Source organism: Trachypithecus francoisi, unplaced genomic scaffold (genome assembly GCF_009764315.1).
Source record: "Trachypithecus francoisi isolate TF-2019V2 unplaced genomic scaffold, Tfra_2.0 Lachesis_group7, whole genome shotgun sequence".
NCBI classification, from domain to species: domain Eukaryota; kingdom Metazoa; phylum Chordata; class Mammalia; order Primates; family Cercopithecidae; genus Trachypithecus; species Trachypithecus francoisi.
The window spans coordinates 50,557,976-50,580,425 of NW_022681472.1; the positions used below are offsets into that span (position 1 = coordinate 50,557,976).

A 22,450-nucleotide genomic window follows, 5' to 3' on the forward strand; every position below is an offset into this window, starting at 1 on the left:
AGCAGTCATCTGTCTGTGCCTCCCAAAGTGTCAGGTGTGAGCCACTGCACCCAGCCCAATTTTCTTGTTTTTAGTGTAGAGATCTTACCCATCTTTTTAAAGATTCATTCATAGAGATTTTATCTTTTTGATATTGTTATTAATAGTAATTGTAGGCTGGGCGCAGTGGCTGATGCCTGTAATCCCAACACTTTGGGAGGCCGAGGTGGGCGGATCACTAGAGTTTGGGAGTTTGAGACCAGCCTGACCCATATGGAGAAACTCCATCTCTACTAAAAATACAAAATTTGCTGGGCGTGGTGGCGCATGCCTGTAATGCCAACTACTCAGGAGGCTGAGGCAGGAGACTCGCTTGAACCTGGAGGCAGAGGTTGAGGTGAGCCAAGATCACGCCATTGCACTCCAGCCTGGGCAATAAGAGCGAAACTCCGTCTCAAAAAAAAAAAAAAAAAAAAAAAAAACTAATGTTAGTGTTCGTTGATAGTTTATAGAAAAACAATTGATTTGTGTCTATTAACCTTATATCCCACAGCTGGCTGGGTGTGGTGGCTCATGCTTGTAATCCCAGCACTTTGAGAGGCCAAGGTGGGTGGATCACCTAAGGTCAGGAGTTTGAGACCAGCCTGACCAACATGGTGAAACCCCGTCTCTACAAAAAATACAAAATTCGCCTGTTGTAGTGGTGCGTGCCTGTAATCCCAGCTGCTGGGAAGGCTGAGGCAGGAGAATCACTTAAACTTGGGAGGCGGAGGTTGCAGTGAGCCGAGATCGCACCATTGGACTCCAGCCTGGGCAACAAGAGGGAAATTATCTCAAAACAGCAAAAACAGGGCGAGCACGGTGGCTCACGCCTGTAGTCCCAGGATTTTGGGAGGCCGAGGCCAGCGGATCACGAGGTCAGGAGATCGAGATCGTTCTGGCTAACACAGTGAAACCCCGTCTCTACTAAAAATACAAAAAAAATAAGCCGGGTGCAATATCACATACCTGTAGTCCCAGCTACTCAGGAGGCTGAGGCAGGAGAATCGCTTGAACCCGGGAGGCGGAGGTGGCAGTGAGCCGAGATCACGCCATTGCACTCCAGCCTGGGTGACAGAGTGAGACTCCATCTCAAAAAAAAAATAGAAACCTTGTAGCCCACAGCCTCACTAAATTCATTTATTCGTTTTGGTATTTTTTTGAGATTTTTTTTTTTTTTGAGACGGAGTCTCACTCTGTCGCCCGGGCTGGAGTGCAGTGAGGCGATCTCAGCTCACTGCAAGCTCTGCCTTTTGGGTTCACGCCATTCTCCTGCCTCAGCCTCCCGAGTAGCTGGGACTACAGGCGCCCGCCACCGTGCCCGGCTAATTTTTTGGTATTTTTAGTAGAGACGGGGTTTCACTGTGTTAGCCAGGATGGTCTCGATCTCCTGACCTCGTGATCCGCCCACCTCGGCCTCCCAAAATGCTGGAATTACAGGCATGAACCACCGCGCCCAGCTTTTTAAGATTCTTTAGGGTTTTCTATGTACACAGTATCTTCTGCAAAAAAAAAACCCGACAGTTTTACTTTCCTTTGCAACTTGATTCCTTGTGTTTCTTTTCCTCATCGTACTGTACTGGCTAAGCTATGGCAGAAGATTTAACAATGTTAGCCTCTGAATGAGTGAGATTATAGGTGTTTTAAGATTTTTCTTCTTTTTGTTGGTATACGTTTTCTAGTATTTCTTTAACAAACATATACTGCTTTTACAATAAAATATTTTTCAAAAAAGAGTAAGTATGAAGAAAGGAAAACATGCAGAATACATTTAAGTTTAAAAAGTAGAATATAAATTCATTGAAGAGTTTTGATCCTGTAAAATATTTATATAAGGGACAACTACTTGAATGGATTATAGGGCAGTGGAAATCCTTGATTTTTTATAATAGTGATTAGTATTATTACAGATATTGACAGGAACAAAAATATTTAAGTGTAATTATTTTTTACCCTGTTTTTATCTCTTTCTTCCTAGGAAATTCTTTTGTCTTGTTTTGCTTAGCTACTGAACTATTGTGCTAAACAGAAAATGGTCAAAATATTATTTTGAAGCATCACAGAGAGGGCTGCAGATGACTTAAGAAAGTACGGTGGCTCACGCCTGTAATCCCAGCACTTTGGGAGGCCGAGGCAGGTGGATCATGAGGTCAGGAGTTCCAGACCAGCTGGCCGTCATAGTGAAACCTCTTCTCTACTAAAAATACAAAAAATTAGCCGTGCGTGGTGGTGGGCACCTGTAGTCCCAGCTACTCAGGAGGCTGAGGCAGGACAATCGCTTGAACCTGGGAGGCAGAGATTGTAGTGAGCCGAGATTGCACCATTGCACTCCAGCCTGGGTGACAGAGCAAGACTCCGTCTCAAAAAAAAAAAAAAGAAAAAGAAAAAGGAAGTACATTGTGCTACTGGGCATGGTAGCTCACACCTGTTATCCCAGCACTTTGGGAAGCAAAGGCAGGCAGATTGTTTGAACCCAGAAGTTTGAGACCAGCCTGGGCAACGTATCATAATGCTGGCTTTACTAAAAATACAAAAAATTAGGTGGGCGTGGTGGCATGTGCCTGTAATCCCAGCTACTTGGGGATACTGAGGTGGGGTGATCCTCTGAGCCTGGGAGGTCAAGGCTGCAGTGAGCCATGATCGTGTCACTGCACTCCAGCAATTGGGGAGGGAATAGGAAGAAAGTTATTAGTACTTAGAGGTCTGAGACTAGGAAAAGAGATGAGTAAAAATGATTTTTAGGATTTATTATATATGCTGCTATTATGAATAGGAAAAAAGTTATTAGTGCTTAGAGGTCTGAGACTAGGAAAAGAAATGAGTAAAAATGATTTTTAGGATTTATTATATATGCTGCTATTATGGAAGGAGAAAACTGCTTTCTCAAAAATGTTTTTGTTCCTTTGTTTTCATGGCATTTTGAAGTATGTGTTTGTTTCTTTTGACTGTGATAACATGCTGAGCCTGGTTGGATTTATTGCTGTTGCAACTTTATCTTCTTGGTCTGTGAGGCTGTGACATTTGTAATTTTGATTATTTGCAAACAATTCAGTGGTTCATGATTGGTGTAATTGGAAATATAATTACCAACTCTGATACCAGTATGCAGAAGTGTGTCACTTGGCCATTGAGGGAACTAAGTTAACATGCAAGCATGTTAATCATTATTACTTAGGCAAGTTAGGCAGCAATTTTCAAAAAAACAATAGCACCTTTATTTTTGTGTAGAAAATAGCTATTGAGTGTAAGAGAGCCAAATTCTATGATTGCTGGAGAGGTATGAAGTATTGTGGTATGAGGATATGCACAGGACACAACAAGCTCTCAATGAAAATTGATTGAGGAGTCTTGCTGTGTCACCCAGGCTGGAGTACAGTGGCGTGATCTCTGCTGTCCGCAACCTCCGCCTCTTGGGTTCAAGCAATTCTGCCTCAGCCTAACAAGTAGCTGGTACTACAAGCACACACCACCACACCAGGCTAATTTTTGTGTTATTAATAAAGACAAGTTTTCACCATGTTGGCCAGGCTGGTCTGGAACTCCTGAGCTTAGGTGATCCACCTGCCTCAGCCTCCCAAATTGCTAGGATTACAGGCATAAGCCATTGTCCCCGGCCTGACATTCCTATATTTCTGATTCTGGGAATTTTCAAGTCTCTAAGTATATCACATGAAAGACTGTGATATTAATTCTGGGGAACCTGCTGACTGAAAAGATTATTGAATTAGATATCAAAAGATGAGCATTTTAATCCCAGTTATGCCACCTACTAGCCAGATGGCCTTGATTAAATTACTTTACATTTCTGAACTTCATACTCCTTTTGTAAAGGGGAATAAGAACTTTGGATCTGGGCCGGGCGCGGTGGCTCAAGCCTGTAATCCCAGCACTTTGGGAGGCCGAGACGGGTGGATCGCGAGGTCAGGAGATCGAGACCATCCTGGCTAACACGGCGAAACCCCGTCTCTACTAAAAAATAGAAAAAACTAGCCGGGCGAGTTGGCGGGCGCCTGTAGTCCCAGCTACTCGGGAGACTGAGGCAGAAGAATGGCGTAAACCCGGGAGGCGGAGCTTGCAGTGAGCTGAGATCCGGCCACTGCACTCCAGCCTGGGCGACTGCGAGACTCCGTCTCAAAAAAAAAAAAAAAAAAAAGAACTTTGGATCTGCCAGGCTGCTAATTATATGGTGCAGATTGTACTCTAGTGAAGGGTAGCCATCTGGTTAAGGGAAGGGAGGGTGGGGCTGAAATCCAGGGCACTCTGTGCAACAAGCTGTGTACCTTAGCATGGGGTGTGCCTAGAGAAGGCATGCCTTTTTCAATCTCTCACAGAGGCCCATCTGTTCACCCAGTAGTGCACAGTAGCTCTGCAGCTTCTTGGGGGCGACGGGGGCCGGGGTGAGACCCTATTTGCTCAAAGATGCTGTATAGACAATGGTGGATCTGGGCTGGGCACGGTGGCTCATGCCTGTAATCCCAGCACTTTGGGAGGTCGAGGCGGGTAGATCACCTGAGGTCAGGAGTTTGAGACAACATGGTGAAACCCGGTCTCTATTGAAAATATAAAAATTAGCCAGATGTGGTGATTCGCGCCTGTAATCCCAGCTACGCAGGAGGCTGAGGTTCACTTGAACCCTGGAGGCACAGGTTGCAGTGAGTCAAGATCGTGCCACTGCACTGCAGCCTGGGCGACAGAGATAGACTCCATCTCAAAAAAAAAAAAAGACAATGGTGGATCTGGCTATGCCTGCCTCACAGGATTGTTATGGAGAACAATGAGATTTGTGTTAAAGTACTTTGAAAAGTATAGTGTAACACAAATATAATGTCTTATTTACTGTTCATCTGTGGTTTATTTTAGGGTAGATACAACAAGAATTGAATACTCCATTCCTTTAAGAGAAAACTGGGCACTACCATATTTTGCATGCCAAATTGCTGCACTTACAGGCTATTTAAAAAGCAACTTAAATACTTATGGAGAGGTAAGATACAAATCTGTTTTATCCATTGCAGCTAATTCTGATGTATTGCAAATGTGGTACATAATAGCAAATAAATTTTAGTCCTAGTAAGAATTAAATCATATTTAATGAAGCCTGGTTACTACATATTAAAAGGTATAGTTAGGTAGTTTTCTTACAACACTGTTACTCTGTAATCTGATTAACAGTAAACAAGGAGAAAGGAGATGTTTTATTATTTTAATATAGTTAACTTGACAAATATATGAAGAATCTCTTATTTTGAAAATCTGTTCCACTGTTATTTTATCGCTTCTCGGACTTCTGGAACATTGATGGCCTTCAATCGCCATGATTTAAAGATATATTAAACAAGATGTAGAGTGACCACAAATGACAGCAGTGTTAACTTGGATGGCAGCCCTGCATATTCTGTTTCTTCTCATGTTTTCTGTGACTGAGGTATAGGTAGGTTGGTAAAAATTTCAGGAGACTTTCCCCAGTAGTTTAGATTCTTACATTGTTATTGTTATTGTTGTTGCCACAGCCCTTTTGGCAGTTGGAAAAAGCCTGCAGAGTCTGTCTCAGGATAATGATTTTAGGTCAGACGCTGTGGCTCATGCCTATAATCCCAGCACTGTGGGAGGCTGAGGTGGGCGGATCACTTGAGGTCAGGAGTTTGTGACGAGCCTGGCCAACATGGTGAAACCTCGTCTCTAATAAAAATTCAAAAATTAGCCAGGTGTGATGGCACACACCTGTAATCCCAGCTACCTGGGAGGCTGAGGTGGGAGGATCGCTTGAACCTGGGAGGCAGAGGTTGCAGTGAGCTGAGATCGCACCACTGCCTTCTAGCCTGGGCAACAGAGTGAGACCCTGTCTCCAGAAAGAAAAAGAATAATTATTTAAAATGCATAAAATGATTATAGAGGCAACGAGTTATATTGAAATTGACTGAATTGTTAACAGTCCTTTGATAGTCTTCTTATTTGGGGTTAAGAATTCCTGGCTAGAAAAAGAGAGCAGAGATTATTAAACCTGGTTGTCCAGGAAACAGGATGTACTTATGAGTCCTTTATAAAAATCTCTGAAAAAATGTACTATTGTTTTCTCCTTTCAGTGGTGACAAATGTCCTGAGCATAGCAAACTTTATTATTTCATTTTTATAACTAGCATTTCCTTTTTTGTGTGTAAAATAACATGAACACATTTCAGCTTTGTGATCTTCCTTTATGTTGTATTTGTATAAAGATCTTTCTGCACAAGAGTATATTTTCTTTTTTTTTTCAGACAGAGTCTTACTATCTGTCGCCCAGGCTGGAGTGTAATGGCGTGATCTCTGCTCACTGCAACCTCTGCCTCCCAGGCTCAAGCGTTTCTCCTGCCTTAGCCTCCTGTGTAGCTGGGATTACAGGTGCCCAGCACCATGCCCAGCTAATTTTTGTATTTTTAATAGAGACAGGGTTTCACTATGTTGGCCAGGCTGGCCTCAAACTCCTGACCTCAAACGATCTGCCCGCCTTGGCCTCCCAAAGTGCTGGGACTATAGCTATGAGCCACTGCGCCTGGCCAAGAGTATATTTTCTTTAATAGTCAGAGAGTCTATGATTGAATATTTTCCTGTTTGATTGTACAGCTGTCTCTTAGAGAATAGTGCTTCAATTGTTAAGTAAAAAAGTTTAGTATAGGCCGGGTATGGTGGCTCATGCCTATAATATTACCCAGCACTTTGGGAGGCTGAGGCAGGCAGATCACCTGAGGTCAGGAGTTCGAGACCAGCCTGGCCAACATGGCAAAACCTGTCTCTATTAAAAATACAAAAATTAGCTGGGTGTGGTGGTGCACAGCTATACTCCCAGCTAGTTGGGAGGCTGAGATGGGAGAATCGCTTGAACCCAGAGGTGGGGGTTGCAGTGAGCTGAGATCATGCCACTGCACTCCAACCTGGGCAACAGAGTAAGACTCCATCTCTAAAAAAAAAAAAGAGTTTGGTATAGCAGAATGAACTGCCTAAGTTTCTTTATATTTACCTTTTTGTTTGTTTGTTTGAGACATGGACTAGCTCTGTCACCCAGGCTGGAGTGCAGTGGCATGATCTAGGCTTACTACATTTTTGACCCATCACCCATCTTCCCCCAATAATATCTTGTATGACCTTGATACCTTGTCAAAGTCAAGAAATTGACATTGATATAATACTGTTAATTCAGGCACTGACTTTCTTCCCATTTTACCAGGTTTTACATGTACTGCTTTTGTGGAAAGTGGGTGTATAGTCATATTAGTTGTTATCACATGTATACATTTGAGTAACCGTCATCATAATCAAGACATAGAACTCTTCTCTCACCACTAAGAAACTCTTGTGTACGTTAATAATCACATCCTTCCCCTAACCCAAACCTCTGGCAACCACTGATCTCTTCTCTATCACTATAGTTTTGTCACCTTGAAAGGTTATATAAATGGAATCAAATCATGTAGTATGTAACCTTTTAAGATTAGCTTTTTTCACTCAGCCTAATAATCCCCTTGACATCCATGTGAGTTATTATGTGTGAATACTTTGCTCCTTGCCATCACTGAGCAGTATTTTAGCAACATGTATTTTTTTTTTTTTTTTTTTTTGAGAGGGGGAGTCTCTTGCTCTGTTGCCCAGGCTGGAGTACAGTGGGACAATCTCAGCTCACTGCAACCTCCGCCTCCTGGGTTCAAGCAATTATCATGCATCAGCCCCCCTAGCAGCTGGGACTACAGATGCACATCACCACACCCAGCTAATTTTTGTATTTTTAGTAGAGACGGAGTTTCACCATGTTGGCCAGGCTGGTCTCAAACTCCTGGCCTCAAGTGATCCACCTGCCTTGACCTCACAGAGTGTGTCCAGAGTTGGTTCTTTCCAGTGGGTTCGTGGTCTCGCTGACTTCAAGAATGAAGCTGCGGACCCTCGGGGTGAGTGTTACAGCTTTTAAAGATGGCACAGACCCAAAGAGTGAGTGGTAGCAAGGTTTATTGTGAAGAGCGAAAAAGAACAAAGCTTCCACAGCATGGAAGGGGACCCAAGCCAGTTGCCACTGCTGACTGGGGTGGCCAGCTTTTATTCCCTTATTTGTCCCCTGTCATGTTCCGTTTTTGTCCTATCAGAGTGCCCATTTTTCAATCCCCCCTGCGATTGGCTACTTTTAGAATCCTACTGATTGGTGCATTTTACAGAGCGCTGATTGGTGCATTTTACGAGCACGGATTGGTGTGTTTTACAGAGCATTGATTGGTGCATTTTACAATCCTCTTGCTAGCTACAGAGCACTGATTGGTGCAGTTTTACAGAGTGCTGATTGGTGCATTTTACAGTCCTAGCTACAGAGTGCTGATTGGTGTATTTTACAATCCTCTTGTAAGACAGAAAAGTTCTCCAAGTCCCCACTGGACCCAGGAAGTCCAGCTGGCTTCACCTCTCAAAAGTGCTGAGACTATTGGTGTGAGCCACTGTGCTCAGCTTACACGTATTTTCTTTCTTTCTTTTTTTTTTTTTGAGACGGAGTTTTGCTCTTGTTGCCCAGGCTGGAGTGCAGTGGTGCGATCTCGGCTCAACACAACCTCTGCCTCCCTGGTTCCAGCAATTCTCCTGCCTTAGCCTCCCAAGTAGCTGGTATTACTGGCCTGCTCCACCATGCTCAGCTAATTTTGTATTTTTAGTAGAGACGGGGTTTCTCCATGTTGGTCAGGTTGGTCTCGAACTCCCGACCTCAGGTGATCTACCTGCCTCAGCCTCCCAAAGTACTGGGATTACAGGTGTGAGTCACCGTGCCCAGCCCATGTACTTTTAAAAAATCACATATTTTGTATTTTGCTTCCCATTGTTGAGGCTAAGTTTCGTCGTCCCAGTTGCCTCAGGATAGCCAAGTTCAGTTCAATCTTTTGTGCAGTTATCTGGAGTCATTAAGAAACATTTGTGGTTGATTATTGAAACCTGTTTGATGTATCACATAAATCCTATGTGTAAAAAGTTCACACTACAGGCACAGTGAAAGTGAAGCCCTGTGAGACACTGCAAGCAAGGTCAGGGGTAGGCAAGACTGCACAGAACCTTGAAAATGCTCAGGGAAAGGAATAACTTTGCTAACTCTACAGATTGTATTTGATACATAGTTCTCTCTTTAAGACATTTTTACTGTGTGCTCTTAGAGTAGTTTGAGAGTCAACCCTTGGAATTAACAATTTGTTTTAGTATGTTGTAGCTTTCCCCCAGAATCTCAGAAGTAATCTCCAAATGCCCAGTACGTTAATTAGGCTGGGTCTAGATTTGAGCCTTCATTGCTTTCTGGAATTGGTTTCTCTGGGGATGATGATGTCAGGTCTGGTTATTACACTTCTGGTTGTTCCACATTAGAAGGCTTCCAGAACCCTTGCCCTGCGCATAGCTATGGTGACAGGAAGAGCAGAAGCTTATGTTAGAGCCCTTCTGTGCTTTGCAGTTGGTGTTATTTGCCCAACAGGTGGAAGTTTGTCATTTCTTACATTTGGTTCTCTGATCTTAATCTAATTCAGGATGCTGGAAAATTATTTTATCTGCTGAAGGCTGAGGTATTTCTGACTCTGGAATTTATCCTTGAGTATAGTCAGCTGAGTATGAAAGACAGTTTTAGAGAGCACAGTTCTTAGGTTTCTTGACTGACCTTTATTGTCCTTCTTCACTGTTCTTATCTGAACAAGGTCATTTGACACTACAGCCAGTGGAGGGATCCAGAGTTTAAAAGCAGGTCCATGGAAGAAGGAGAGGCTGTTGTTGAATATGTTATGGGATTTGTGACAGACTTGGTAACTTGCTAAGGGATCACATGGGAGATGACATTTTGAAGGACAGAATTGACCTAGGCAGATTTTCGGCAAGGGCAGTGACATCCCTTGTGTTTAGTATTTAGCAGAAGAAAAGAGCTGAAAGTTTAATATGACTGACAGTACAGGCATTGGGGAAAGATAACACTTCTGTTGACAGGAAATGAAAAACGCAAAGACATGGGCCGTGGAATAGGCTGAGATGTAAACAGACTATTTAAATGAAGTTCTTAACAAAATAAGTTTGAACCATGATGAATACCAACATTTAAGTTATTTGGACAGAGAAAAGTTAACATAAATTGTTAACCAAGTATAAAGTCATTAACTTGCTAAATGAAAGGGTAATAAGAGCCTGAAAGTTTCATAGAGATCACAACTACAGAAAGCAGCTACCACCACTAGGACTGAGGGAACAAAGGGAAAATTAGGAAATTATTAAAACTTGAAGCACCATGGAAGTGAAATATTATTTTCACAGCAAAAGGAGTTGCTTCCACAATAACAAAAGCTCACCAGCCAGGTCTAGTAAACGCCACCACTTTCTTATATTTATTGCTTTACTTCTTTTGGGATGAAAGAAAATTATATTGAATTTTCTTTTTCTTCCCCTTTGTCTTCCTGAAATTCTCAATGTGATGTTGAACATTGAAGGACAAGTGGTTGATTTCTCTCAAGTGCCTTATTTGAGCTCTTGTTGTTTTTGTAAGGATTTAATAATAATTATGTGATTTAAAAACAAAGTTTCAATAATTATATAGCTTAAAGTTGAATGAGTAACAGAGCTGCAACTTTGAGGTAACAGTCTCACAGGCTTTTATCGTAATAAAGCTATTGATATTTAGTTTCTTTCATTTGTTTTCCCTAGAGGTTTTGCTACTTGTTGATGAGTGCTTCAACTTACACATTTATGATGATGTGGGAGTATAGCCATTATCTCCTGTTTCTTCAAGCAATATCTCTATTCCTGCTAGATATCTTTTCACTGAAGCAAAATGACAAGGTATTATGGCATTTTGAAATGATGGTTTTAAATCCAGAGAATGAATGTATTTATAGCATTGTATCTTAAAACCTCTCTTTTCTTCATCCATACACTCATATGGTTCAGAACCCCAATGCGTACAACATTTAAGTTATTTGGACAAAGAGAAGTTAACATAAATTGTTAACCAAGTATAAAGTCATTAACTTGCTAAATGAAAGGTTAATAAGAGCCTGAAAGTTTCATAGAGATCGCAACGCAGAAAGCAGTTAACTGCTAGGGAAAAATATGAAATTATTAAAACGTAGAAATATAGAACAGGACCTCACAGAGCTGATACTCAGACTTTTGAGCTCAGAAATACCAGCTTTGCTCAAAAGTAGGGCCCTTCAGAATTGGGACCCAGGCCTCTGAGGATGTGGCTGTGTCTGACTGGTCTTGGGTTTCTTGGGCTGGAAGATGTGATGAAGTTGGTTCTTGAAGTGTTGGAAAAACTGCAGCTGCATTCAGTGCTTCCATAGGAAGTAATTGCTCTGTTGGGTTGAAGAAGCATCCTTGAGGTGAGGTCACAGGACCCTCAAGCCATCAGGAAGCAAGAGGAAGGAGCAGGCTCCTTCCTCCTCCAGGCTTGCACTTTCCCTCTAGCATTTCCTATTGGCAGAGCTTCATAGGGAACCAACAGGAAAAGCAGAAATGTAGATTGCAGAGTCCTAGGCCCGGCATTGCCAGGCAAAGGATAGAAAGGGGAGTTTGGAGCTAAGAGAGTTATTTGGTAACTGGCACACTTCTGTAGAACCAGAACCCAAATCAAAAATAGAACACAAGCCTGGTGTGGTGGCACATGCCTGTAGTCCCAGCTACTCGGGAGGCCAAGGCAGGAGGATTGCTTAAGCCCAGGAATTCAAATCCAGCCTAGGCAACACAGTGAGACCCTATCTGTACAAAAAAAATTTTAAAAATTAACGGTGTGAGGTGGGGGCTGAGGCGGGAGGATCACTTGACCAGCCTGAGCAACATGGTGAGACCCCACCTCTAAAAACATTAAAAAAGGGAATAGATCATTACCAACACCCAGAAGTCTCCATCATGCTCTCTCTCCCAGTCATTACTTCAACCCCCAAGGGTAACTACTGTTCTGACTTGTAACAGTGAGGTATCTTTTTGGTTTTTTTTGAGACGGAGTCTCACTCTGTCGTCCATGCTAGAGTGCGGTGGCTCAATCTCAGCTCACTACAACCTCCACCTCCTGGCTTCAAGCAATTCTCCTGCCTTAGCCTCCCAAGTAGCTGGGATTACAGGCACCTGCCACCACACCCAGCTAGCTTTTGTATTTTTAGTAGAGATGGGATTTCACCATGTTAGCCAAATTGGTGTCGAACTCGACCTTGTGATCCACCCGCCTCAGCCTCCCAAAGTGTTGGAATTACAGGCATGAGCTACCGCACCTGACCGAGGTATCTTTTTTTTTTTTTTTTAAGTGGCTCTGGCTATTGACTGATTTTTTTTCTTTTTGTTTTTTATTTTATTTTTATTTATTTATTTTTACTTTTTTGGAGACAGGGTCTCACTCTGTCACCCAGGCTGAAGTGCAGTGGCTCAATCATGGCTCACTGCAACCTCTGCCTCCCAGGCTGCAGTGATCCTTCCACCTCAGCCTCCTGAGTAGCTGAGACTACAAGTGCGTGCCACCATGCCCGTCTGATTTTTCTTTTTTCTTTCTCCTTTTTTCTTTTTTTGAGACAGAGTCTTGCTCCGTCACCCAGGCTGGAGTGCAGTGGTGCGATTTTGGCTCACTGCAACTTCCACCTGCCAGGTTAAGCGATTCTCTTGCCTCAGCCTCCCGAGTAGCTGGGATTACAGGCTCTCGCCACCATGCCCAGCTATTTTTTTTTTTTTTTTTTTTTGAGACGGAGTCTTGCTCTGCCACCCAGGCTGGAGTGCAGTGGCCGGATCTCAGCTCACTGCAAGCTCCCCCTCCCGGGTTTACGCCATTCTCCTGCCTCAGCCTCCCGAGTAGCTGGGACTACAGGCGCCCGCCTTGTCGCCCGGCTAGTTTTTTGTATTTTTAAGTAGAGACAGGGTTTCACCGTATTAGCCAGGATGGTCTCGATCTCCTGACCTCGTGATCCGCCCGTCTCGGCCTCCCAAAGTGCTGGGATTACAGGCTTGAGCCACCGCGCCCGGCCTATTTTTTGTTTTTAATAGAGTTGGGTTTCACAACGTTGGCCAGACTTGTCTTGAACTCCTGACCTCAAGTGATCCACCCACCTTGGCCCCCCAAAGTGCTAGGATTTCAGATGTGAGCCACCATGCCCGGCCAACATTAAAAATATTGACTGAGCATTTGCATAATACTTTCCTAAATTATAGTAGAGCATTTACTGTATAATATAGTTAAATCTAAAAACAAATGAAAACATGTATGATAAAATATAACTTATTCTCACTTATTTTATTTTTGTCGCAACAGGTTTATGAAGTTTATAAAATCTACATATTTTCCCTCTTTCTGGGATATTTACTGCAATTTGAGAATCCAGCTTTGTTGGTATCTCCTTTACTAAGTTTAGTAGCAGCCTTAATGCTTGCTAAGTGCCTTCAGGTAATTAGAATTGTCTTTTTATTGTTCTTATTTTGATTTTTTTTTTTTTTGAGATGGAGTCTCGCTCTGTTGCCCAGGCTGTAGTACATCTCAGCTCACTGCAACCTCTGCCTCCTGGGTTCAAGTGATTCTCCTGCCTCAGCCTCCCAAGTAGCTGGGATTACAAGCATGTGCCACCACACCCAGCTAATTTTTGTATTTTTAGTAGAGACTGGATTTCACCATGTTGGCCAGGCTGGTGTCAAACTCCTGACCTCAAGTGATCCCCCGTCCTTGGCCTCCCAAAGTGCTGAGATTACAGGCTTGAGCCACCGTGCTCGGCCATTCTTATGATTAATTTTTAAATTGTTAATTTTTTAACACCTTACTTCTTTGTTCATATGCTTTTTCCTCCACAGCTGAATGTGAAGAAAGGAAGTTTTGTAGCTAAAATAATAAAAGTGATTAATTTTTACTTGGTGTGTACTCTGACAATAACATTGAATATTATAATGAAGGTAAGTAACTCTCTGGGATTCATATAGTAAAACAAAATGAATAATGAAGTATATTGGACTAAATTTTAATGAGAATAATGAGATAGCACAGTAATAGAGTTTGAACAGTATAATTTTGAGTTAAGCAATAATCATAACTAGCATATTGGGTGAGAAAGTAGGATTCTGATTCTTTTCTGTATATAGTTAAAAAGAAAAAGGGAATGCATATTTTTCATTAAGTTAAAAATGTCACCATATGGAATAAAGTGAGACAAATGAAAAGTGTTTAGAAGAGTGGGTGAGTTACTTGAGCCTGGTGGGATAAGGTTGAAATGTTCTTGATCACCTGAGGTTAGGAGTTTGAGACCAGGTTGGCCAACATGGTGAAACCCCATCTCTACTAAAAATACAAAAAATTAGCTGGGCGTGGTGGTACGCGTCTGTAATCTCAGCTACTCGGGACGCTGAGGCAGGAGAATGGCTTGAATGGCTTGAACCTGGGAGGCAGAGGTTGCGGTGAGCCAAGATCATGCCATTGCACTCCAGCCTGGGCAACAAGAATGAAACTCTTGTCTCAAAAAAAAAAAAAAAAAAAGAAAAAAAGAAATGTTCTTACTACCCCATTGTAGTTTATGATTCAACATAAAGTCATGGGATTGATTTATGTCAGTAAATCTCCTTGCTTCATAGTCGTACTATATATTATTTATTCATATTTTTGTTTTGTAGTCTTGTTGTGTTTTCTGTCTGTAGTATTGGGGAAAGCATGTGCTTGTAAGCATAGCTAATATTTCTTTGTTTAATTGGTGTTTTTCTCTTCTAGATGTTTGTCCCACACAAAGAAAATGGGCACATGCTGAAATTCCTTGAAGTAAAATTTGGACTAAATATGACTAAGTAAGTTTTAGATTATGTAAGTTTACCTAAATTGATACCACTTAGACAATAAAGATAAAAAAAACTTCAATGGCCGGGCATAGTGGCTCACATCTGTAATCCTAGCACTTTGGGAGGCTGAGGTGGGTAGTTCATGACCGCTTGGGCAACATGGCAAAACCCTGTCTCTACAAAAAAACCAACCAAAAAAAAAAAAAAAAATGTAGCTGGGTGTGGTGGTGCATGCCTGTGGTCCCAGTTATTTAGGAAGCTAAGGTAGGAAGACCACCTGAGCCTGGGAGGTGGAGGTCGTAGTGAGCCAAGATCGCGCCAGTAGTGCACCCCAGCCCGGGCGACAGTGATACCCTGTCTTAAAAAAGAAAAGAAAAAAAAATCTTAGAATGTGTTTACCACATTGTTAAACTTTAACATTTTGTTCTAAACCCAATGATTTAAGTAGACATTCTCAATCCATCATTGAGCACTCCTAAACATTACTCCATCTCTAACATCCTTCCCCACGGCTAGGGATTGAGGATAGGAGTTTAGAGATGGATGAGAAATGAGGACGCAGATAAACATATATACAACCAGGAGTCTTGTTGACCATACTTAGGGCCAAAAAATGTTTATCCTGATTCATACTGCTCAAAAGGTTTACATTTCAAATTTTATGATTTATCTTAATAAGTAAATATCTCTTTTTTAAGTGGGTCCTAGTTGAGTTACACTTGTCAATATAGAGTAGGTCTATCCAATAATAATATGTGAACCACTTATGTAATTGTAATTTTCTAGTTGCTGTATTTTTAAAAATACAAAGAAACAAGTGAAATTAATTTTAACATATTTTCTCTAATATATAAAAATAATTTGTAAACAATGTAAAAATTATTAAGGATATATTTTGTTTTTCAAATCATTATTTTGCTCTTCTTTTCTTTGAAATCCTGGGTATATTTTGTACTTAAAAAGTATGTCTCAACTTGAATTGGCCACATTTCAGCTGTTTAAAAACCTCATGTCTCTAGTAGCTACCATATTTGACAATGCATTTGTAGAGGTTAGCCAGCTGAATTGTTTGTTGTCTTCTAGATAAAGATAGAAACTAAAATTCCCTAAAAACTATATTAGGCTTTAGAGATGGTCACGTTACTCGGCAATAAAAAGCAGCAGTTTTACATTCATTAGAGCGGTTTTAGTGAGAGCACATGCTTTGTTTACTAATACGTTACTATTATCGTCATTTATAAAGGATAGTACCTTGCTATTATAAGTAAACAGGTTTAGGAAATGTGTCTTTTCTTAGTTTTTACTGATATTAAAAAAAATACTTCTGTGTTCAGTAGTTTAAAACGTCTGTAAATTTAATATCATGCTTTTTGTCTTCTATAGGAATTTTACAATGAATTGGCTCCTCTGTCAAGAATCCCTGCAGGCACCATCTCAAGATTTTTTTCTGCGATTGACACAGTCTTCTTTATTACCTTTCTATATCCTGGTGTTAATTATTTGTTTTCTTTCTATGTTGCAAGTTATTTTTAGGAGGATTAAGTAAGTACCTATGAGAATCACTCATATTACTAACATACATTATGGAAATATATGAAATACTTATTTTTAATATTCTTCCAATATTTTTATATTTGTTTTAGAGCTTCTAATTCCATTCTCTTTTCATTGACATGGAAAATATCATTATAAGATGTGTTGGCCACGTGCAATGGCTCACACCTGTAATCCCAACACTTTGGCAGGCCAAAGCCGGCGGATCACAAGGTCGGGAGTTTGAGACCAGTCAGGTCAATATGGTGAAACCCCATCTCTACTAAAAGTGCAAAAATTAGCTGGACATGATGGCGCTCACTGTTAATCCTAGCTACTCAGGAGGCTGAGGCAGGTGAATCGCTTGAACCCGGGAGGCAGAGGTTGTGGTGAGCCGAGATTACACCACTGCACTCTAGCCTGGGTAACAGAGTGAGACTCCCTGTCAAAAAAGAAAAAAAAAGGTTGTGTTGCCCAGAAAGATTTAAACTTAGTTTTTTGTTTTGTTTTGTTTTTTGTTTTTGTTTTTTTTTTTGAGACGGAGTCTTGCTCTTGTTGCCCAGGCTGGAGTGCAGTTGCACGATCTTGGCTCTATGCAACCTCTGCCTCCCGGGTTCAAGCAATTCTCCTACCTTAGCCTGGGTTCAAGCGATTCTCCTACCTCAGCCTCCCGAGTAGCTGGGATTACAGGCATGCGCTGCTACGCCCAGCTAATTTTGTATTTTATCCATGTTGGTCAGGTTGGTCTCAAACTCCTGACCTCAGGTGATCCACCCGCCTCGGCCTCCCAAAGTGCTGGGATTACAGGCATGAGCCACTGTGTTCAGCCCTAAACTTAGAGACTTAATATATAACTGAAGTTTAAATAATCAGTTAAACTTTTACAGACCGATTCACTAATTTGTACAAATTTTTACTTAATATAAGAATAATTTATTCTATTTAACTTAAATGAAGTTAGCAGTATAAGTAGTTTTAAATTACAAAGTTTGAGGCCAGGGGCAGTGGCTTATGCCTATAATTCCAACAATCTGAGAGACTGACGCAGGATTGCTTGATGCCAGGAGTTCAAGACCAGCCTGGGCAACATAGTGAAACCCCCATCTCTTAAAGAAAAAGAAAAAAAAAAAGCTATAAAGTTTGACTAACCTTTGATGTTTTTATCATGTTTGAAAAGACAGAGATTGTGTATAATTTCTTAATTTTAAGAATTTATTCGAATTATGATTTAACTATATTAATTTAGCAATTGCTAGTTGATTCATAATTGATCTTGGAAGAAGAACCTACAAATCTTTATTATTCTTTTTTTTGAGATGAAGTCTTATTCTATCACTCAGGCTGGAGTACAGTGGCACGATCTTGGCTCACTGCAACCTCCACCTCCCAGATTCAAGCGATTCTCCTGCCTCAACCTCCAGAGTAGCTGAGATTTCAAGCATGCACCACCATGGCTGGCTAATTTTTGTATTTTAGTAGAAACAGGGTTTCATTATGTTGGCCAGGCTGGTCTCGAACTCTTGACCTCAAGTGTCCTCCCACTTTGGCCTCCCAAAGTTCTGGGATTACAGGCGTGAGTCACTGCTCCTAGCCCTTTTGTATTTTTCTGAAAATTCATGTTTGGTCTTCATAGAGTTTGTTGTCTTCAGGTTCTAAAAGCCATTTGCAGAAATGTAGTATATATGTTAGGTATTTAACTAGCACAATATACTTTCAAATTTTAAAGATCACCTATATTTTTTATTATGTCGAAATATAAAATTTTAGGTATGTCCTTCAAAGATGATAAACAATGTATCTTCAGTTTTTTACAAATGTATTTTCAAAGTATTAAAAAATACATTTTCTTTTTGTAGTGGTAAGTCCCTGAAGGAAACTGTTACTCTTGAAGATGGACGAATTGGAGAAAGACCAGAAATAATTTATCATGTAATTCACACTATTTTATTGGGTTCTCTTGCAATGGTTATAGAAGGGTAAGTGTACTTTATTTGATCCCTTTGTTTTTACAAAGATTGTTGGCCGAGAGCAGTGACTCACACCTGTAATCCCAGTACTTTGGGAGGCCAAGGCAGGTAACTCACCTAAGGTCAGGAGTTTGAGACCAGTGTGACCAACATGGTGAGACTCTGTCTCTACTAAAAATACAAAAATTAGCTGGGTGTGGCGGTGTGCGCCTTTAGTCCCAGCTACTGGGGAGGCTGAGGTGGCAGGGTCTGTCGAACCTGGGAGGTAGAGGTTGCAGTGAGCCGAGATTGTGCCACTGCACTCTAGCCTGGGCGGCAGGGCGAGATTCCATATCAGGAAAAAAAAACAACAACAACAAAAGGCAATATATGAAACCCTTTGCATATTAAAGTTAATTATTCTTAAGTTGTAATTCATATAGGAGCATCTTTCTTTAATAGATGAAAGAGGAAAATGTTACCATCTTTAGAAGTTTGGAGCTTTCAGTTCTTCAATTAGGTTACTTGTATACAAACTGAATGTTTAATAGCATTGAAAATTATGTTTAAGTTTTTGTTTTTTGTTTTTGTTTTTTGAGACAGAGTCTTTGTCGCCCAGGCTGGATTGTAGTGGCACAATCTCAGCTCACTGCAACCTCTGCCTCCCAGTTCAAGTGATTCTCCTGCCTCAGCCTCCCAAGTAGCTGGGTACAGGCATGCGCCACCAAGCCCGGCTAATTTTGTATTTTGAGTAGAGATGGGGTTTCTTCATGTTAGTCAGGCTGGTCTTGAACTCTTGATCTCAGGTGATCCGCCTGACTCAGCCTCCCAAAGTGCTAGGATTACAGGCATGAGCAGGCGCGCCTGGCCTTGTTTTTGTGTTTTTGAGAGACAGGCTGGGCATGGTGGCTCATGCCTATAATCCCAGCACTTTGGAAGATGGAGGATGATGATCACTTGAGCCCGGGAGTTTGAAACCAATCTGGGCAATATGGCAAGACCCTGTCTCTACAAAAAAAAAAAAAAAAAAAGCGCCAGGCATGGTGGCATACGTCTGTGGTCCCAGCCACTAATGGAGGCTGAGGTGGATGGATTGCTTCAGCCTTGGAGTTCAAGGCCACAGTGAGTCATGATCACGCCACTGCACTCCAGTCTGGATGACAAGAGTCAGGCCGCGTCTTTAGTTAAAAAAAAGAAAAAAAGACAGGGTCTCATTCTGTCACCCAGACTGGAGTACAGTGGTGCCATCACAGCTCACTGTGCTCTCGAACTCCCAGGCTCAAGCAATGCTCCTACGATATCCTCCCAACTAGATGGGACCACAGGCTGGTGTCACCATGCCTGGCTAATATTTTTTAAAGTTTTTGTAGAGATGAGGTCTCGCCATGTTGCCCAGGCTGGTCTTGAACTCCTGGGCTCAAGCCATCCTCCCATCTCAACCTCCTAAAGTGTTGGGATTATAGGCGTGAGCCCCTGTGCCTAGCCACATTTAAGTTTTTTTTAAATTATGATAAAAAGTACATAACATAAAATCTACTATCTTAATGTTTTTTAAGTATACAATTCAGCAGTGTTTAGTATATTCACACATTGTTGTACAACAGATCTGCACAACATTTTCATCTTGTAAATCTAAAACTCTATATTGATGAACAACTCTCGTTTTTTTCCCTACCCTCAACCTCTAATAATCACCATTTTACTTTCCATTTCTTTCTTTCTTTTTTTTTTTTTGAGACGGAGTTTCACCCTTGTTGCCAGGCTGGAGTGCAATACTGTGATCTCAGCTCACCGCAGCCTCCACATCCCGGATTCAAGCGATTCTCCTGCCTCAGCCTCCCAAGTAGCTGGGATTACAGGCATGCGCCACCATGTCCAGCTAATTTTGTATTTTTAGTAGAGATGGGGTTTCTCCGTGTTGGTCAGGCTGGACTTGAACTCCTGACTTCAGGTGATCTGCCCACCTTGGTCTCCCAAAGTGCTGGGACTACAGCCAGGAGCCACTGTGCCTGGCCTTTACTTTCCATTTCTATGAATTTGTTTACTTTAGATACCTTATGTAAGTGGAATCCTATAGTGTTTATCTTTTTGTGACTGGCTTATTTCACTTTATGTCACATCATCAAATTTCATCTATGTTGTAAGATGACAAGGATTTTCTTCTTTTTCAAGGCTAAAAAATATTTCACTGTGGATACAAGGAGTCTTCAAAAAGTTCGTGAAAAATGCGTATTGTGAAAAAACTATGCATGTATTCTAATTTTTTTGTGTGTGCCAAAACCATTGTGCCCCTAGATCAGCTGCAAACAAGAGCAGAGCTCTCCTTTTTTTTTTTTTTGGGAGACAGGATCTTGTTCTCTTGCCCAGGCTGAAGTACAGTGGTGCCATCTCGACTCACTGTAACGTCCACCTCCCAGGTTCAAGCTATTATCCTGCATCACCCTCCAGTGTAGTTGGGATTACAGGTGTGCACCACCATGCCTGGCTAAATTTTGTATTTTTATTAGAGATGGGGTTTCACCATGTTGGCCAGGTTGGTCTCGAACTCCTGACCTCAGGTGTTCCACCTGCCTCAGCCTCCCAAAGTGCTGGGATTACAGGTGTGAACCAATGCACCCAGCCTCTTAATTTTTGAAAATTAAAAAAAGAAATTCTTTTGTAGAGACAGGGTCTAATTTTGTTGCCCAGGCTGGTCGTGAACATCTGGCTTCAAATGATCCTACTGTCTTGGCCTCCCAAAGTATTGGGATGACAGGCATGTGCCACTGTACCCAGCCTGGATATTTCTTTATTTTCTCCATTCCATGGCTTTGCTGTTTTATAAAACCGCAGTGGTTAACATTTATACTCTAGGCCCAGATTCTTCCAGTCTCCTCTGAGTTTGACACCAGGGAATATATCCTAGAAGGGTCTGATTGTTCTCCTTAGTATTTATTACAAAAGTTGTCCCTTGAAATGTTATTTTTTTCTTGATAATCTGTACTAAGCACTGATATCTATTAATTTTTCTAAACTTTTCCAGTTTTAGCAGTTGGCATCTCCTACGGAGATGGGCTCCTTTTGGTTTCTTTAACATCTACAACATAAAGTAATGTATTTTCTTCTTTTTTTTTTTTTTTTGAGACGGAGTCCTGCTCTGTCACCCAGGCTGGAGTGCAGTGGCCGGATCTCAGCTCACTGCAAGCTCCACCTCCCGGGTTTACGCCATTCTCCTGCCTCAGCCTCCCGTGTATTTTCTTCTAATGATACAAGTTAATTTTTTTCTGTACACCTTGATTTTTAATCTTTTTAATTTAAGAGCTAAATTTTTAACTTTTTTTTTTTGAGATGGAGTCTCACTGTGTCATCTAGGCTGGAGTGCAGTGGCACGATCTCAGCTCACTGCAAGTTCCGCCTCCTGGGTTCAAGCCATTCTCCTCCCTCAGCCTCCCGAGTAGCAGGGACTACAGGCACCTGCCACTACACCCGGCTAATTTTTTGTATTTTTAGTAGAGACAGGGTTTCCCTATGTTGCCCAGGCTGGTCTCAAACTCCTGACCTCAGGTGATCCACCGCTTCAGCCTCCCAGTTTGCTGGGATTACAGGCAAGAGCCACCACACATGGCCAAATTTTTGTATTTTTAGTAGAGATGGGATTTCACCATGTTGGCCAGGCTGGTCTTACGCTGCTGACCTCAAGTGATCTGCCCATCTCAGCCTCCCAAAGTCCTGGGATTACAGGTGTGAGCCACTGCGCCCAGCCCCAGGTGTTATTTTTGCTTGTGCCATATATCTACATTTAAAAAAATAGAAAGCAAAAATTAGGTTAACATTGCACATGAAGTTTTGCATTTTGCTTTTTTGTTTCTTATAATAATTTATTTAGTCAATACCTATTGAAGAACAGAAGTTTGTTTTTTTGTTTTTTTTTTTTTCCAATTTTCTTGCTAGTAAAACAAAATGCTGTAGTTAAAACTCTTGAGTGTGGCCAGGCGCAGTGGCTCACGCCTGTAATCTCAGCACTTTGGGAGGCCGAGGCGGGTGGATCACTTGAGGTCAGGAATTTGAGACCAGCCTGGCCAACATGGTGAAACCTGGTCTCTACTAAAAATACAGAAATTAGCTGGGCATGGTGGCGTGTGCCTATAATTCCAACTACTTGGGAGGCTGAGGCAGGAGAATCGCTTGAACCCAGAAGGCGGGGGTTGCAGTGAGCCAAG

The 22,450-nt window shown here is 41.6% G+C and overlaps 1 protein-coding gene across 5 annotated transcripts in view; it reads left to right on the forward strand.

Annotated features, from left to right (window-relative positions):
* Positions 1 to 22,450, forward strand: part of DPY19L4 (dpy-19 like 4) — a 75,870-nt gene that overhangs the window by 38,494 nt on the left and 14,926 nt on the right. For 4 of the 5 annotated variants that reach the window (XR_004435178.1, XM_033202353.1, XM_033202351.1 and 1 more), the window contains 7 exons: positions 4,879 to 5,002; positions 10,687 to 10,821; positions 13,274 to 13,405; positions 13,804 to 13,902; positions 14,708 to 14,781; positions 16,156 to 16,314; positions 18,162 to 18,281. Coding sequence is in view for 4 of the 5 variants with exons in the window: in XM_033202353.1 (XP_033058244.1) it covers positions 4,879 to 5,002; positions 10,687 to 10,821; positions 13,274 to 13,405; positions 13,804 to 13,902; positions 14,708 to 14,781; positions 16,156 to 16,314; positions 18,162 to 18,281 (843 nt within the window). In the remaining variant the exon portion in view is untranslated. The remainder of the gene's footprint in view (positions 1 to 4,878; positions 5,003 to 10,686; positions 10,822 to 13,273; positions 13,406 to 13,803; positions 13,903 to 14,707; positions 14,782 to 16,155; positions 16,315 to 18,161; positions 18,282 to 22,450) is intronic. The other variant, XM_033202352.1, reaches the window with a different exon arrangement.